We start from the raw sequence: 17,164 nt of genomic DNA on the forward strand, positions 1-17,164 counted from the left end.
CTTGTTTAAGGCAACAGGATGGTTCACGCAGTATTGCACACGCTCACTTTATTGTCTCTTATGCTCCAATGCATAGTGGCACAATCTTACCTGCACTGCTGTCATATTTGTTTAATATCTGTTTAATGCTTTTTGCACTATTCCATTTGCACAAATTGTATGCAGATTCTGTACTACACTCAATTTTTATATTTGATCTGTATTTTTTGTAGACTCTTTGTTGTATTTTGTATGTTTATATTTTGCGTATTTAATGTATAACTATGTTGTCTCGCACGTTTTATGCCTTGCCTTGGCCAGGTCGTCGTTGCAAATGAGAATTTGTTCTTAATTGGCTTACCTGGTTAAATAAAGTTTATATAAAAAAATAAAAAAAATGGTTATTAAAGTTCAGTGTCTCGCTATGTTTTCCTGGGCTATGAAGGATTTTTTTAAAGCAAATTATTTATTATTTTATTATTAGTTTCCTGGCCTATTTGTGATGGGCTGTTACATGTAAGCATTATTTTTGTGATGTAAGCATTTAGTTTTGTTGTATATTTCCATACAAACGAGAAAGGCTCAGTCCATCAGACACTATATTATCATATACACATAAAAAAATTGGTTCAGCGTGTGGGGATGGATCATTGATTTTATTGTTTGCACTCATCTTGACATTCTGTCAAGCACAGCGAGGAAACATGGCGGGTGGTGCCTGTATCCATGGATACAGGCTGGAGATGGCTGAGAGGTTGGAGGGGCTGGGGGCTGGTGTAGAGGAGCTGAGTTGGCAGGGGTCCTGGCAGTTCCGCTCTTTAATAGAGGTTCTTCTGCACGTAGGCGGCGATGTACTTGACGGCCAGCATGGTCTCCTCGCATGTGGGCTTGATCTGAGACTCGGGCAGCAGGAAGCCATAACGACCAGTGTCACGCAACTCGAAGGTGTAGGAATACTTTACTCCCAGGTCGTAGGCCCAGTCATCAGAGCCTCCAGCAGCGGGGTCTGAGGACATATAAGGATAGGGGGATCATTCAGAGTGGGATATGCTGATGACCTGGGACAGCCTGGATGTGTTTTTATACAAATAATGCTTTCAGGGGCCAAAACAAAATCCTTGCTAGAAATAGCTTTCTCTCATGATAGGCAATTGCTTTTTTCTTGACTCTAGAGGCCATATATATCAAGAAATGGTTGGTACATTGTGAACACATCATAATGCATATCATTATAGGTGGGAGATAGAATATCAAGCTTTCTCTAATACACTATTTCTCCATGGAGACCAATGTAGCTGCAATACTCGCTGTACTTACAGATGGTTGCAGCACCGGGTCCACTGGTGTAGCTAGTACCATACAGACTACGCAGAGCAGCAGAAGCTCCCTCAGCAACCTTCAGCTACAAAACAGAGAACAAACAAAAGTCAGATCAAAGGACCAATCAGACGATTTTTTACCAATTTTTTCATATATTTAACTGAATACTTTGATATATCTGAGCCTGTTATATTCCTGTATTTACACACTTCAGACAGCATCAGAGAACATAAAAAATATATCAGAAGTTAGCTAACATTAGCCACCATAAGCTACTGTTCATACCAGACCAAGTAAGGTTGTATCAGCAAAACACCTGAGTTTAATGAATTGAGCAACAGTGCTTTTTATCTATTATGAATTCAACTTTTGATTTGTAAGTGTTAAGACTGTGTCATCAATTCTTTTAAAAGTTAAATAGTTTTGATTTAAAGTGAAAAGAAAAACCCAGCTTGTATTAAGAACAGTAAATACATGGGGTTTTTTGCCCATCATCCATTGCGCTTTTTCGAACAAAACACGTTTAATGATATTACAGAAAAAAGTAAAACGCTTCAGTGAGTCCCAACAGGAAATGAAACCCTCAGAGAAATGCACAAGCAGGAAATGATATTTCTGGAAGAGCAGATGAGTTATGACAGATCCCCAGAGTTCTTTTGTTCTGTAACGTGTCAGAAGAGAGTTAAATTACGAGCGGGTAATAGAAAGGCAGAGACATGTGATGTGCCTCAGTTAGTATGAGAGCTGGATCAGGGGTGTGAGTGTTAACTGTACACCCCAGTGAGAGGTAAAAGAACCACGAGAATGAAGCATATGAGCAGGGAGTAAATGATTTGCAGCAGCCAAGTGTGACCTTTAGATAAGAGTCATAATGGAACTGGGTTAAATTCTTGCTTAAGCTTTTGGAAACACCTTTAGAGATATTATAATCAGTTTCTATTATATTCATATTATATAACATTTGTTCTGAAAGTTTTAATATGCTGCTATTCTTTGAAATGAGATGCACACCGAAATGCTGCCCATCATAAAGACATTGTTCACGCTATTTAGTTAGCATCTAATGAGTGTAATTTCCTGTATAGATGTAATATCATTTAAAAGAAATGCTGCCGTCAATTTAGTCCTTATAGTGGCACTACTTTTACCTTTGATGCTTCTCTGACGATCATTACATGAAGAGCCAGATTGATCCAAAATGTAACATACCTATGTCTAATGCTGTTAATCTATTGTTATTGTGTTCCTAATGCATACATTTCCATTAAGGCTGTATACATTAGGGTGCCGCACTTTAGCGATGCATATGACACTGCCATGATGAATAATTATATAGTCATTGTGACTGACCAAGCATGTTAGTTAATATATTCACTGTCCTCATTCAGCAATTATGGCAGATAATGATGACTTACCAGCTCACTGTGGTGTGCAGCCAGCTCAAAGGTGTAGGAATAGGGGAAGAGCAGCAGCTGGGAGTAGGAGTGGATGGTTAGGTAGGCCTTGAGGACGGACTTGTTCCTGCGGATGAAGTCGGCAACGTTCTTGACCTCGATCTCAGACTCAGGACTGTACCCACAGAAGGTGTCGCTGCAGGGGTTGCTGGAGGCTCCAGTGGCTGTATTGAAAATTACATTGTTGAAAACCATGAATAGAGACATTTATTTTACTTCTTCAAATGCATTGTGACTATGCTTGAAGGCATGATTGTACACATGAAGTTGACTTGAAGAGTACTATACAGCCTCTGAAAACAGTTATATAATGTCTCACAGTATGTGGCTCTGGAAGGAGTTTGAGAAAAACGTACAATGTGTAGATTTGAAAGATGTGGGATGACTCACACTAGGCACTAAAAGTCAAGATACCTCGGCCTGTGCTGCACAGAGTTTGGCCATTTATAAATAAATCAGTTTCACATATACCCCCATCTTTGTAGTAGTGCAATATAAAAGTACCCCTTTGGGATATAGCCACGTATATGTTGCACTTACTGCACCAGCCAGCGTTCCAGTTCCTGTTGGGATCGGCACCAATGCAGCTGGATCCAGATTTCCTGGAGCGAGTCTTCCTCCACATCCTGTTCTAAAGTCCCCCAGTGGACAGAATAAACATATCAGACATGCATTTAACAAACCAACAAATTCTTTAAGATAAAAAAGACTGCATGGTCTCTATTAGGTTACACTATAAATTTAAGCTTGAAGTTGGAACTTACGCTCTTGTGGGTGTAGTCGTAGCCATCAATGTTAAAGACAGGCAGAACAAATACATCCATCTGGTTGAGCAGACTGGTCATCTGAGAATCACTGCCATAGGTGGACAGAGCCTGAGGATGATTGGAAAACATTCTGTGATGTTATGAGTGGAAGTCTTTGTATAAACGCTTGCCATGCCCATCCAGGTGTTTTCCTTACCTCCTTGACAAACCACTGGCAGAAAGCAGGAGATATCCACTCTCTAGCGTGAATACCACAATCCATGAAGATAGCGGGCTTGGTGGAGCTGGACTTCTTACCGAGCTGTGGTTGTTAAAAGTAAGAAGAAAACATTTGTGAGAATAATCAGTGGTATACTTATCCAACAGTTTTCAACACGAGGGACTGATATATCAGATAAGTCTTGTAATACCTTGAGAACAGTCATGGGGCGTCCCTCGTAGGTGCTTCCAATCACCTGCTTGCTAATCAGGTTAGGATTGGAGGAGGAAATGGAGGCGATCCAGGACTGGACCTGAAATTAAAGGGAAAACAAATAAGAACAGGAAATAACAATCCAGTCAGGTGAGATTGTGATTGTGGAAGAGATTGATCTATTTTCCTCTTACAGTATCCCAGGTGTTGTACTTGGTGTAGCTGTGGGCTCTGGGAGAGGGCCTGTTATCAACCTGAGCATCAACAGAAGACTGCACATCCTCAATGAGGACCCTGAAGAGGGATTCATTAAAACAAATATTTAAAAAGCACATGTATAAAATAAAACCTCTGTCTTCGATTAAGTGTAAATCAGATAAAGATTTATTTTGCATCTTTGTCTTGTGACCTACTTGTACTCCATGTCATTCTGCTGCAGGGTGGTGTACACCATATCCAGGTACATGGCCCGCACACGGATGTCCACATCGATGTCGATGGTCACCAGCTCAGGGCTCTCGGGTCTCCAGAAGTCGACCTGCAGATGGCGCCAAAGTCAAACACTTGGGCATGCTGAGCTCAATCTTTTCATTTGACAAACTTTGATAAGCTAAAAGACATATTATTGTGAAGTGAATGTGAGATGACAAAGATCCAGCAATATAGACAGTAATTGATCTAAGTATTCAAAAAAAAAGTGCAATTAGATATGATTTGCATATCTGAACAGGCGTTCAGTGAATTGACCCAAAAAATATATCCAATTTAACCTCTTCCACCATTAGCAAACCAATTAAATCCCATGTAGTGAGTAAATATAGCATTATAAGGTGTGTGGGTGTGTGAGAGAAAGCATCAAGGTACCTCGATGCTCTTAGCCAGGTCCTTAATGAGGGTCACATGCTCATCAAGTACAGGCTTCAGACGGAAGACTTTCTCTCTAGTGAAAAAAAGAGAGAGAGAGATCACAAATATGGTACAATAGCCACAGTTTTGTGGTCACATTACTGGGCAGTCTCTTTACTACACTGTAAAATAATACTCTGTGCATGTATAAAATGCAAACTGCACAAGTGCTGGCCTTTCACAAGTGTGAAATGTGTTGTGATTGTTAAATATGTTATTCAATGGCACTTATGCAAGGTTTATACCTAATAACTGTTTTATACATGTTAAATTCCACATTTGGTCAACGGTCAAAACGTGACCATTTCACAACTTGACGTGAGACCGTGTTGGAAATTGACATATGGTCAATTGATGGCAGGCAAATTACATTGAACCATAATTCAGTACTCATTTGGCGCACAGGTTAATATTGGCTAATACCATCCTACTGTATAATTCATAACAGACAGGTCAAGAACCATACTACAGTATGTCATCATGCATGCTTAATGCAAAGTCATGATTGGCACTGTAATTTAGACATTGTATGGCAATAGTGTCACACATAATTGACAGAAATGTGTCTTTTTGCTTTGACAAATACTAGATATTTACCCTTCGAAGTGAGTGATTTCAGCCAGGGCAACAGCCACCAATCCAAGAAGCAGGAGGGCCCTCATGTTGTCTGTGAGGCTGAACTCACTGTTTAACAGCATTTATAAACATTACCGGCTGCCCATCTACCAATCCTCGTCTGTAATGCAGCAACATGTCACACATCCTCCCAAAAAGCCACCTGTTGTTTTTAGGTGCTACGTGGAGGAACGTGAGGACATAGTCAATGATTAATAAATGCTAGAGGTGCTTAGGGACATTTTGAGCCAAGGTAACTTTTTTGATCCTTAATACTTAATCTCATTCTGGATGTTTTGGTAACTAATGACACATTTTCATGACTAATCAGGATAATTTGTATCTTTTTATCATAAGGTAATACAAAGTCAACTTAGTACTACAGAATTTTATTTTACTTATAATTTCATATATTCACAAACTGTACATTTACAGAGTAGGAAAAACAATATCTCAACATGTTTAAATACCACATAGACAACCAGCAGATATATTGACAATGATCCCCCTGCCTGGAGTGTTTGTGTATTATTTCAAACTCATTATGCAAACACTTAACCACATATAACATGCAGGCACTAGTTATCATAGTCACATATGTTATAAGCTCACTTTTCCAATGTTGTATGTACTGCAGACAGCTGCTGGCAGAGCATGCACAGGTGCTAATGATTTTCTTTTCTTTTTTAGCTTTGGCATCTTTGCTGAGCACTTGATCACTGTTTCAACTGGTGAAAGACCTACTGAGCACACAGAATGGTTATCACTGGACAATATATCACTGCACTGTATCCTTAAGGCACAACAGCGACAAAATCCTGCAGTGCATGCATATCTTATATAAATAATGGCATAAGTGATCTGTAATTATGTATAGTATTTTCTAGCTTTGATATACAGTAGTTAATTCCTGGATTTTCTTTACTTCACTGATGCCAGTGAGATTCATTTCACATGCTTCGAGTAAAACATCTGCCTGCATAAATGTGACAAGCATGAGTGCTGTGTGACCTGTGATGGTTTATGAATAATCATTCTTCAGATAAGCACTGTACAATGTAATGAATGTCTCTTGGACTCACAGAGGGACATTAATAATGTTAACTGTTCTGCATGATTCAGTGCTTGGTAATACAGTTGGGGTTTTAAATGCATGGAATTTCTCCATGCCTGGCCCCTTAACCACAGACCAAAAGAGCGGGAAGAGTGAACATATCGTCTCTCTGTTTTCTTCTTCACTTGTCGTCAGAGGAAGCCTTGCTTTTGACTGTGAGGCTCAATGCCTCAGAGGCACGAAAAGAGAGGGCGCTCATCTTGGAGCTAATGCTTGGGTGAGGCCCTCTAGTTTCACTTGGCAAGCAGCGCAACAGACGCAGGAAGTTCTTGCGAAAGTTATGCCCAACAAATCCGTACACAATAGGGTTAACGCAGCTGTTGAAGTAGGCAATGCAGATAGTGAAGGGCATGGCCGTGTCTATGATTTCCAGGATGGCACAGTTCTCCACCGGTGTTAGCTGGGTGAGTACCTGCATTAAGTGGAACACCTGATGGGGCACCCAGCACAGGAAGAAGGCTAGGACAGCTGCTGCAAGCATGCGCAGTACCTCGTCATCACGTGAACGGGAACTTTTCTGGATGTGCCTCGCCCCCACCAGCGCCCGTCCGATGAGGCAGTAACATGTGATGATGATAACAAAGGGCACCAGGAAGCCCAGCAGGCTTTTCAGCAGGCTGATGGCCAGCAGGAGCTCTTTCACCCTCACAACATTTTCAGTGGCTGGGTGCAGAATGGCACACACTGTAGTGTAGTTTCTGATGTTGATGACATCCCTGGTCAGTGCTGTGGGCACACTAAGCACAAAGGCAAAAAGCCAGACCACTACACATGAGATATGGGCGTACAGCACCGTGCGTAACCTGCGTGATCGCAGTGGGTGGACGATAGCAAGATAGCGGTCAATGCTGAGTGCTGTGAGGAAGAAGATGCTGGTGTAGAGGTTAAAAATCACCAGCCCTGCACTGGCCTTGCAGAGGAATCCTCCAAAGGGCCAGTGGTAGCCTGTGGCGGTGAAGGTGGCCCACATGGGCAGAGTGATGAGGAAGGTGAGGTCAGAAACAGCAAGGTTGAGCACAAATATGTTGGCCACCGTCTTGAGCTTCAAGTAGCAGTAGATGACAGCCACTACCATACTGTTTCCGACAATGCCTACAACAAAGATACAGCCGTAGACAACGGGTACCAGGGTGAAGATGAATTCATGGCTTCCAGACATGCCGCATGTCAGAGCTATCCCTTCTGTCGCTCCTGCAGTTATATTCTGCATTTTCCTTTTTTAAGTGCCAGATCCTGGGACCTTTAAACAGGGGCCCTGTCGGCAGGGTGCGTCTGTGGTGACTGATACAGGCCTTGGGCGAGGGCCTCAGCGAGTCCTATAAAAGAAACACAACAAAAATGTCACAGGCAGTCTAGGGGAAGAGCCATCATTACCGCTGGCATGGCCCATAAACGCTAATCCACACGAGCCCCAATGAAAGTGCTCACCCTACACCAGCTCATTAAAGACCTACATATTAAAGCCATCCTGACGCTTTATGTTATTTCTGTAAAATAAGAAGCCATGAAAAACAGATGTTCTATGTTATTCAATATTCCAAAAATGCCCTTTGAAACATCATTATTCAGACAGTCTGCATTCTCCCTTCTCATTTATATCGTCTCTCGGCTAATGAATGGCAACAGTAAAACAGTACAGTGTTTATCAAATGGTCCGTCCATCTGGGTGGACTGTCAGCACCCGGAAGGAGAACATTTATGCCTTGTGTTATGACCTGTGTTAATGAAGACTGCATGGCAAAGTGTGAGCTTGGATAACAACACCATTAAACACTGAGGTACTGAGGGAGGAGAGAGAAAGAGAGGGTTGAGGCTCCAGTCACTGTAGAAGACATGTCACGTTTCAAACCCTTGGTGTGCAGAGATACATTGTACCCAGCATGAGAACTTCTAATCAGCACACACCTAAACAAACAGGACAGCAGGGATTCGGCTCTGTGGAAACATTGCTCTGTGAGAAAATCAAACCTGCGTGCTGCGGAAATATTTGCCTCAGGGCTCGTTTTTGCTTCATTTGTACCAGCAGAATGTGAAATGGGAATAAAAAACTAATTCTACCCTTTGTTTAGAGTCTTTATGTTTTAATAGAATGGCTTAGTGAGTGTCATTAGTGGGGCTGATGTAATAATATTAGCATAAGCCTCATATATTCTATCACTATAGCTGCAAAGATAGTTTCTGTTACTAATTACATGAAATTGACAACATTTTCGCAGTTGCATTAAAACCAAACAGATGGCAGGGGAAAACATCCTCTGAATTTTAAGCTTAAAGGGGGCAAACTGCATATACAGATAATTCCAAAAATATATGTTTTTTAAGAATATGAAGTGGACTCTTTTGTATAATACAGATAAAGTGTAGACTACTGTATACGCTGCCACATAAAAAAATTGAAATCTTCTGATTACCAGTTTCACTAAACTAAGCAGGTGTCTAGCCACAAGATGGCATTCTAGCTTCAAGATTTTACTCCCATCTCACAGCTGACACAGTACTGTGATATCATGATGGAAATTATTGTACAATTAAAAAGTATCGATCAATTGCCTTTTGCAGAAATACAGTTGCTGCTGTTGCTCTTACAGCTGGACTTACAGTACTTACTGAATTATGCACATTTAAAAACCTTCCCCTATCTGCATTCCTATTGCCCTCTGGTTGGCATTAAGACAGTCTGAGCCCTGCCAGTAGAACTATTTTATCTCCCAGTCCAAGATCTCCTCATTTTCCACTAGGTTTCGGTGGGTGAATTCTTTGGGAAAAAAAACACTGTGCACTAAAGCAACTACCGTATCGGTTGCAGATGTGGGGATTGTTGAGTGTGGAAGATGTGTGGGTGCCAAGGGCAACAGAATAATGAAATATCTTTGCGAGTTTCCTGCACAGAATATCCTGGTGTAGTAGGTAGGGTAAAGCACCAACACAGATGTCACTGCTTGGATTTACTGTACATGTGTTTTCTTTTTATAATAACAGTGGGTGGCTGTACATTTTAACTACACAGAAGACAGCGACAAAACACATCAGTTTCACTGCTTTAAAACAGTGGGATTTAAAACTGTTTAAGAAAATCTCTTGATGCTAAGATTTCTCGTGACCACAAATGGAAATATGGGAGAAAATGGACGCCACATGCCTCTTACCATTATTGAAAAGGCTGGCATTTTAACCACCAGTATTTTTCCATGAGGGAGATGCTCAATGCCAGGGGATGTGCATAAGGAGTGAATATAAACAAGGCTGCGTGTCCAGTGAGCTATAGCTCGGAAGTGAGATGGCACATTACTGAATGATAGCCATAAACCCTGGGTGACCACAGACAGGAAGGTAAACACCTACTTCACAAGGTCCATGAACAAGCTGCATCCGCTCGGACGAGACAATGGTCTGCATGTGTTTGCAAACACACAGCTGCTTACAATGAATGATACAATCTTGATTAGGAGGAAGTTTGGAGGCATTTTTGCTCTACATAGCCTGACTCCTTAATGGCACTGTAGCAGCAACATTCCATTTTAACGCTATTTTGGGGTATTTAAATAAAGCCCCTTCCTGAGACCCTGGGAATTCCTTAGAAAGCTAAACCTAGAAAAATGATGTGCCGAGTAGGACTGAGTTTGGATGGAATGGTGGTTCCCAACAACAGAGCTATCTGAGGATGCCCTCGACCTGAGTACCTGTCTGCTCTGACATGAGCACCACCATCTGGCTGCCTATAGAGAGAGCCACTAAAATGCCTGGTTGATGGAGTTAATGATTTACAAACGTATTACAGCCCATTATGAAGTGAGGTTCATCTTACTGAGAACACACCACCTCAGCCACCCACGTTTAGGTCTCGTTTCAGGCATTTTCGGTCAACAGAATGTTTTGCTACATATGGTATCTTCAAACACGTTACAGGAATACAAATGTAATACTCCGCTTCCCACCTGTTGCAATTAGCCAGGGAAAAAGGACCCAAACGCAGAGAGAGGTAGGCAGGCAGGAGATGGCTTGAGTTCAGGGATTTATTGATAACAAAAAAGCCGCTCAGAGGCTGGAAAAACCATACAAAAAAACTCAGAAAAAAATACAAAAGCAACAGGAAAAACACAGGCTGACGGCAACACGGGCAAGAAACAAAAGGAGCAAACTTACAGGGACAGGACACAACAGAATACAAAACGATCTGACAAGAGACAAACGGAACACAGAGGTTAAATACATGAGGTAATGAACAAATGAGGGACAGGACTATCAAAATAAAACAGGAAACAGAAATATACACAGAGAACAGAACAGTCAACAGGGTAAACAAACTACACAATGAACAGGGAATACAAATCTACACAACAGAAATATACAAAACAAGATACATACAGAAATCTACAAACAAGGCAAAAGAAATATCCAAACAGGTAACAGAATAAATATACAAACACAGGGAAAATGCACAAATAAACAATAAAGACAACAGAAATGAACAAACTGGAAACAGAAATATCCCTAAACCGTAACACCACCACCATCAAATGGCAATACATGGTCTTGGAATTGCACAACAGCTTATTTGTCATTATTACTCCTCCATGTAGAGTAATAGTATGGGTGTCTAAAAGTGTAGTGGACCACAACCGTAGCCTCCTATAACTCAGTTCCTCCTCTGGCTCAACTTACAGTTTCTCACTTCAGCTGAAGAGTTTTTGAAGTAGGAAACTTGACCAAGAGCAAACTCACTGACAGCTAAAGTAACTCTTAAATGTTAAGTATGGTGATGCCACGCAATGAAGTTGATTGCAATTTAAAAAAAACTACATCAAAAGCACCATACTTCTCCATTTAAAATATGTGCATTTTATACATATATTTTCAGAAGATTTTGATTAAGTGTGTGTGTGTGTGTGTGTGTGTGTAAGAGTGATAGTGTCCATGAACAAAATGAGGACTGCCAGAGATGGGCTAATGGAAATATTGGCTTCAGAAACCATGTCTGCATTTACAAAACTTCACTTTCATGTGACTTGCACAATTAAACAGCACAAACTTCAGCCTGTAGAGCTTCCCTTAATTTCCTGTACTGTACGTAATAAAATACGCTACTGAAGTTTTCAATTACAAAAACATTATAAACAACGTATGAATCCCTTTCTCTCCTACTTATTTTTGATCACCGAGATAGTTTGTTAGAGGATCATTTAACTATAAAACCTGAGATTATATTAAATAACACAATTACTGGCTCTCAAGAGTAGTGTTTGTCTCCAAGATATACACATTAGGGGGGGAAGTAAGCGCCTATAAAAGTGAAACCCATACAAAGCTCTTGCTTTCACTCTGAAGCCACAACTTCTTTTCCTCATGTTCATTCTACAGTATCACTCTATTTCTTCTTCAACAGTTAAACCTGTCTGGCTGAAAATTAAATATCACCTGTTTTTTTTCCGTTTCTACAGATACATTTCCCTACTATTCCACAGCCACCATGTTTTCTTCCCCATCTGCTCTTTTTCCTGCCTGTTTTAGGAATTAAATTCCTAATAAAGTGAGGAGTTGCCAGTTCTGGATTCTTCCCATAAACCGCACAGCTAGAGTAGTTGTTTTAAAGGCTCTGATCAAACAGGACTTTCACATGAACTAGTTGAACAAACAACAACAGGTGGCACCAATTAAGTCAGTGAATACATGTTATATGTCAGGGGTGGCCAACCAGTTAGGTATAAAGAGCCACAAAAAAAAACGCACCATAGCAAAAAGCCACACAACACATGCACGTCCACACTACAACAGCAACAGTGTCTTCCAGATCTGATGACAGTCATAATACATAGCAGTTTTCATAGTTTTTTTTCTCACTTAGATTGACTCCGTGGGAAACCTGACAGTCTTTGTTATCCACAATCCTTTTCAGGTCTTGCTAGAACTCGGTTGTGGCCACTCAAAGCAACTCTCTCACTCATTTGTCACTAGAGGGTCTTTCAAACAATCAGATTCAGCAGTGAAAGGGTTAACGAGGAAGGTGATCTGTGGCCGCTGTTTTTCCTCAGGTTGCAGAATCTGTCCTCAGAACTCTGCTGCATTATTTTCCATTTTAAAAATAATTGGCAAATGTATTGGCAGATGCATTCAAATGGTTTTTTTTTTTACTTATCTGAAATACTGTATGTTTCAAAAAAGTTAAAAACAACAATCAACCAATGACACAGCCCCCAGCCACACAGTAAGAGCCTCACAGGAGCAGGCAAAGAGCCGCATACGGCTCAAGAGCCACAGGTTCGCCACCCCTGTTATATGTCATTTTGTTCAATGCATTTACTCCATATGCGGGTTCCCAAGGTAATATCAGCAAATTTCAACAAAGGGCTTGTGATATAAATATTGACAGACGCTGAAACCTTTTTTGTGCTGAAACATTAGAAGCTTATCCAATTAGAGGCTATTACAGAAAGTTACATTTAAAGAGCTTACAGACTTACAATAACAATCATTTTTTTTCATTTTTAAAAGTTGGTAAAACATCTTCCTGGAAATGAGGTAATGTGGGATCTTACCTGTGGTGCTGAATCAGGAAGTTGTTGATGCTTTCAGAGCAGGACAGACAGAGAGATAGAGAGACCACTGCAGTGTGCCAGTGGCTGCCTCTGATTTAACTTAACTGGTGGAGTGAGACGAGCAGGAATACCGTCTGACACACAAACCCCCCCCCCCCCCCCCCACACACACACACACTACTCTCTCTCTCTCTCTCTCTCTCACACACACACACACACACACACACACACACACTACAATGATGAATGAATAACATTGGAGCTAGTCAGCTACGTATTGTCCTAGCCCATCTCTCCTGCGCGCATCCAAACACACACACCCACACACCCACACAATCTTACACAATAGCAACCCTCTTCCCCTCTCCTCCTCCCCCTCCTTCCACCCTACTCCCCAAGCACCATCTCTCTCTCCTCTCTCTAAATGTCTACTTTTAATCACTCACTTTCTCTTTCATATGAAATTTATTGCTACCTTTGACAAGTGGAGCTTATTAAAGGCCTGTTGCACAATCTTTTGAGGGCGTTCAATTCAGCGTAACAGTTTAATTAATCAGACACAGGCATGCACAGTGGTATTTACAGCACTTTGGTTAATTTTACTTTAATATCTCGACCAACTCTATCCTCCATTAGCGCTCATCTCTCATCCCATGGCAGTCCCCTGTATTTGTCCTTTGCACAGCATAAAAAGGCATAACCAGGCTTTGATTGTGATTGGACCTGTCGACACACTGTATTAATAGCTGCCACAAGCTCGCCCTTGGCTTGGACCAGGGTGTATCAGGGGCGAGGAGAGGGAACTTGCAAGGGGGAGCCGGAGAGTTGGGTTACCGCTTTTCTTTCACTCCACGCTGGCCTTCCTATGAACACTTCCCATTTTCCATTGTGATTCAGTTGTCATAGCTTTTTTTTTTTTAAAGAGGTTGATGTATTGTTAGAGTGTGTGAATGTATATGCATGTCAGGGTGGCCGAGCTAACAACTCCACGTGGTCAAGCTGGCTTTGTTGAGGCTATTTAAGTGTGATTGAGGCACTTGCTGATGTGACTGGTAAAACTGTACTCCAAAGAATAATTTCACGCATGCTAAAAGAATTTGTATAGGGCGTAAGGGAGAAATTTGAAGCCTGCACTCTTTACGGTTGTGTAATCCAGCTGTTATAATAAGGGAGCTTTAGTTTTAGCAACTGCAAACATCAATCAAACACTCTTTGGCACTAAAGATATTTGTCTCACTATTCTTTTGTTTTTTCTCAAGGTGTGACAGGTGTTGAGAAGTGGGTCACACCCTCACCTCTCCGCTGCTATCGCAGCTGTCATGGAGATGGATAGTGATGGATGAGGCGGCATGGCTGTCATCCTCTAAATCTCCTTCAGTTTCAGTGTCCGCAGTGTTGACGGTGAAGAGAGCCATCACCTTCGGTTGAAGACGAACAAGTCAAGAAAGGAAAAACACACTTTGGGCTAAGTGGAGGTCCTGTTTCTTGGCTTTTGCTCACTCAGGTGACAACGTCATTTGAGAATAATCACATTTACCAAGCGTACTATAGCTCACTGCATCTTGGAGGTCACACAGGGTCAAAAAGCAACACGTAAAAAGATCTGGAAAACTTTTATGAAAACACGTGACATGCACCAGAGTGCTCTTCAGCATTTATACCTGTCATTTTTCAGGCAGGGCAGGTTGCAGAGAGGACAGTATCTCACTTTGTCTGAAAAACAACAACAGAGCCATTTACACCTCCAGGGGGACTATGATCAGGCTCCATTATGTCTTCTATTACCGCGACTGATAAGAATCATCCACTAGGCAAATTTTATTGTGTATTCTGTCACAGCAATGAGCACCCATACGGTAGCTTGGTCTCGCTGCCACGAGAATGATCAACAATCTAAATCTGACCCACAAGTCCTCTCAGGAAGGAACAGTTATGTATAAAGCTCCGAATCTCCACCGCATTTTCAACAAAACAAATAATTCAAAGTAGGAACAGGATGTTGTTGCAACACCCTGCACTAAAACATTGCTTTACACTCCCCGAGTACAAGCAGAAACAGATGTTGCTAAAAAAAAGGAGATCTGGGGGGAGAAGACTATGTGGGGGAATGAAATGTCCTATGGGACTGTAACTTTTTAGAATGGATGGGTGGTGTTTATTTCAGGTTGTGGTGGGTGCGTTTTGCAAAGTAAAACTCCATGTGCTGGGTAAAAAACTGCATGATTGACTCTAAAATAACACATAAATGATCAATCCAAGATTTTTTCAAATTTGTGTTGTGCAACAGTAATCTGAGTAAAACCCAAGGAATATGGTCATTTATCATCTATTGGGTAATGCATCATTTCTGGATGAGGAAGGCCAGAGAGAGGCCAAAGCTTTGTATGAGCTTCAAGTGCTCATACCCTGGAGGTGTGCAATAGTGGGCGATGCTCTTGCTAATCAAATCACTCTAACAAGATAAGCTGTGTTAGCACTTAAGCTGTAGTAGAATGAATTGATGACCAAGGTAATTAGTGGCAGCACAGATCACAGCGGGGAACAACGGACCTTTTGCACCAGAGCAACACAGGCACTAAAATGCCAAACCATCACACAGCCACCTGCTGAAGAAAGACAATACTCTGTGAGGTCTGAAGACTGAGCTTTAACCGTAAACTGCTGACCTGTATTGACAAGAAGCTGAGTCATCACTTATACCTGTGTAAAAGGATTTGACATGTTGCTGCGTCAAAAATTCATGTGTGAAATGATTGCATTTTATTTTAAACTATAGTGACAAGGGGCCAATTTCATTAAAATGAAATGATGAAGAACATGAGCTGCATGTTTCTTTTCTCATGTTAGTTATTAGTTTCTGTTGAACAATGCAGGGTAAACTTTGCCAAAAGACACAAATCTCTGGCGTATAAGTGACCTGCAGAGCAAGAAAGGCTGACATGTGGTTTTAATGAGCATCATCAGTTTTTCTCCCAAAGTCTATCTTGTACTTGTACATGTTTTAAATCTAACTATGAAAACGGTTGCCTCATCGTTCCCAGATGAATTTTATTCATAGACCTGTTTCACAGCAGACATGTGAACATGTCATAGCAGGAACAGCAGCACAGGTGGAACTCATAACATAAGGATGTCTATGTTACAATCACTGCAGTGAAATGCAACAATTAATAATATTATTAGATACACCTGTGTTTGACAGGTCAAAATTTAAGCAGTGAAGAGGGTCAGTTCTACTTTACCTTTTAAGGTATTGCCAAGGTGTTTGACTCTGTTACAGGCTAACTGTAGCGATAATACACAAGGCACAAACTGGGGTAGGTGAGCAATGATGCTAAGTTGATACACGGTTGGAAATGTATGCAGTGAAGCTACGTTAGCTGAAAACTAGCATTAGCTACTGACTACAGGTGACACCATTTGCTGCAACATAATTGAACGCACCCTTGTACAATAGAGTATTTAAACTATAACCCCGCCTTCCATGCTTGCTTTGGCACTAATCTTAAACAATTATGCTAAGTTTACCCCATAGACTGGATTAAACAGGTTTGCCCCCAAACAATTGGTGGTAATGCTAATATAGCATTTCCTGAGCTAACTTACTGGCTTCATTATCACTGTTGCTTCAAAACGTCTTTGCAAGAAAAAAGGCCTACAATTTTGTGCTTCAGGCACGTTAACGTTAAATCCAAACCTCGTCATTCCTTCGTTGGCTTCAAACCTGAACTTCACACTGGATGTTTTCCGGACCTGCTGCAAGTTTGCTCTGCTGCGACTCTTGCCAAACTCAATGCCAGGTATCACTGCTTTGCTTCAGACTGCGTGTGTGTATGTGTGTCTGCTTGTGCTATTATATAGGCCTATTGTAAGTAGATGTTTTGGCTCTGTTAGGTTGGTGTTAATGTGTTTGGCTGACAAGCTGCTTGCTGTTTAATTGCTCTCTGGCAGATCTATTTGTGGCTGCTATGTCTTGGCTTTTGCTGTTGCTCTCATCCACTTGGATGTAGTGTTAGCATCATAGACTGTGAAAATAAGGTTTGCATTGATATAAATTGTGATAT

At 41.2% G+C, this 17,164-nt stretch overlaps 2 protein-coding genes across 5 annotated transcripts; both read right to left on the reverse strand.

Annotated features, from left to right (window-relative positions):
• Positions 1 to 616: 616 nt before the first annotated feature.
• Positions 617 to 5,622, reverse strand: cpb1 (carboxypeptidase B1 (tissue)). Of its 2 annotated transcripts, none has more exons than XM_031304909.2 (11): positions 5,436 to 5,622; positions 4,797 to 4,872; positions 4,346 to 4,470; positions 4,127 to 4,226; positions 3,931 to 4,032; positions 3,717 to 3,821; positions 3,518 to 3,628; positions 3,294 to 3,384; positions 2,715 to 2,917; positions 1,297 to 1,381; positions 617 to 985 (listed from the first exon to the last, which is right to left on the reverse strand). In XM_031304909.2, exons 1-11 carry the CDS (start codon positions 5,534 to 5,536, stop codon positions 798 to 800), a joined length of 1,287 nt encoding a protein of 428 aa, XP_031160769.1. In that variant the 5' UTR covers positions 5,537 to 5,622; the 3' UTR covers positions 617 to 797. The 2 variants fall into 2 exon arrangements, with proteins under 2 accessions (XP_031160769.1, XP_035854151.1); XM_035998258.1 differs by having other exon boundaries at positions 4,342 to 4,470.
• A 210-nt stretch (positions 5,623 to 5,832) lies between these two features.
• On the reverse strand, positions 5,833 to 14,415 carry agtr1b (angiotensin II receptor, type 1b). 3 transcript variants are annotated; one of them, XM_035998259.1, is made up of 2 exons: positions 14,396 to 14,415; positions 5,833 to 7,883 (listed from the first exon to the last, which is right to left on the reverse strand). In XM_035998259.1, exon 2 carries the CDS (start codon positions 7,775 to 7,777, stop codon positions 6,689 to 6,691), a length of 1,089 nt encoding a protein of 362 aa, XP_035854152.1. In that variant the 5' UTR covers positions 7,778 to 7,883; positions 14,396 to 14,415; the 3' UTR covers positions 5,833 to 6,688. The 3 variants fall into 3 exon arrangements, with proteins under 3 accessions (XP_035854152.1, XP_031160770.1, XP_031160771.1); XM_031304910.2 differs by lacking the exon at positions 14,396 to 14,415 and adding an exon at positions 13,101 to 13,417; XM_031304911.2 differs by lacking the exon at positions 14,396 to 14,415 and adding an exon at positions 9,714 to 9,806.
• Positions 14,416 to 17,164: the final 2,749 nt, after the last annotated feature.

The sequence above is a fragment of the Sander lucioperca genome, chromosome 23 (genome assembly GCF_008315115.2).
Source record: "Sander lucioperca isolate FBNREF2018 chromosome 23, SLUC_FBN_1.2, whole genome shotgun sequence".
Lineage (NCBI taxonomy): Eukaryota > Metazoa > Chordata > Actinopteri > Perciformes > Percidae > Sander > Sander lucioperca.

What these genes read in the sequence shown, in the direction of transcription:
- cpb1 (XM_031304909.2), bottom strand. Translation starts at nt 5,536, where the DNA reads ATGCTGTTAAACAGTGAGTTCAGCCTCACAGACAACATGAGGGCCCTC. An exon ending in ACCTGGCTAAGAGCATCGAG is followed by an intron (nt 4,471 to 4,796) that starts GTACCTTGATGC and finishes CGCCATCTGCAG; the next exon opens with GTCGACTTCTGGAGACCCGA. An exon ending in AGTACAACACCTGGGATACT is followed by an intron (nt 4,033 to 4,126) that starts GTAAGAGGAAAA and finishes CTTTAATTTCAG; the next exon opens with GTCCAGTCCTGGATCGCCTC.
- agtr1b (XM_035998259.1), bottom strand. Translation starts at nt 7,777, where the DNA reads ATGCAGAATATAACTGCAGGAGCGACAGAAGGGATAGCTCTGACATGC.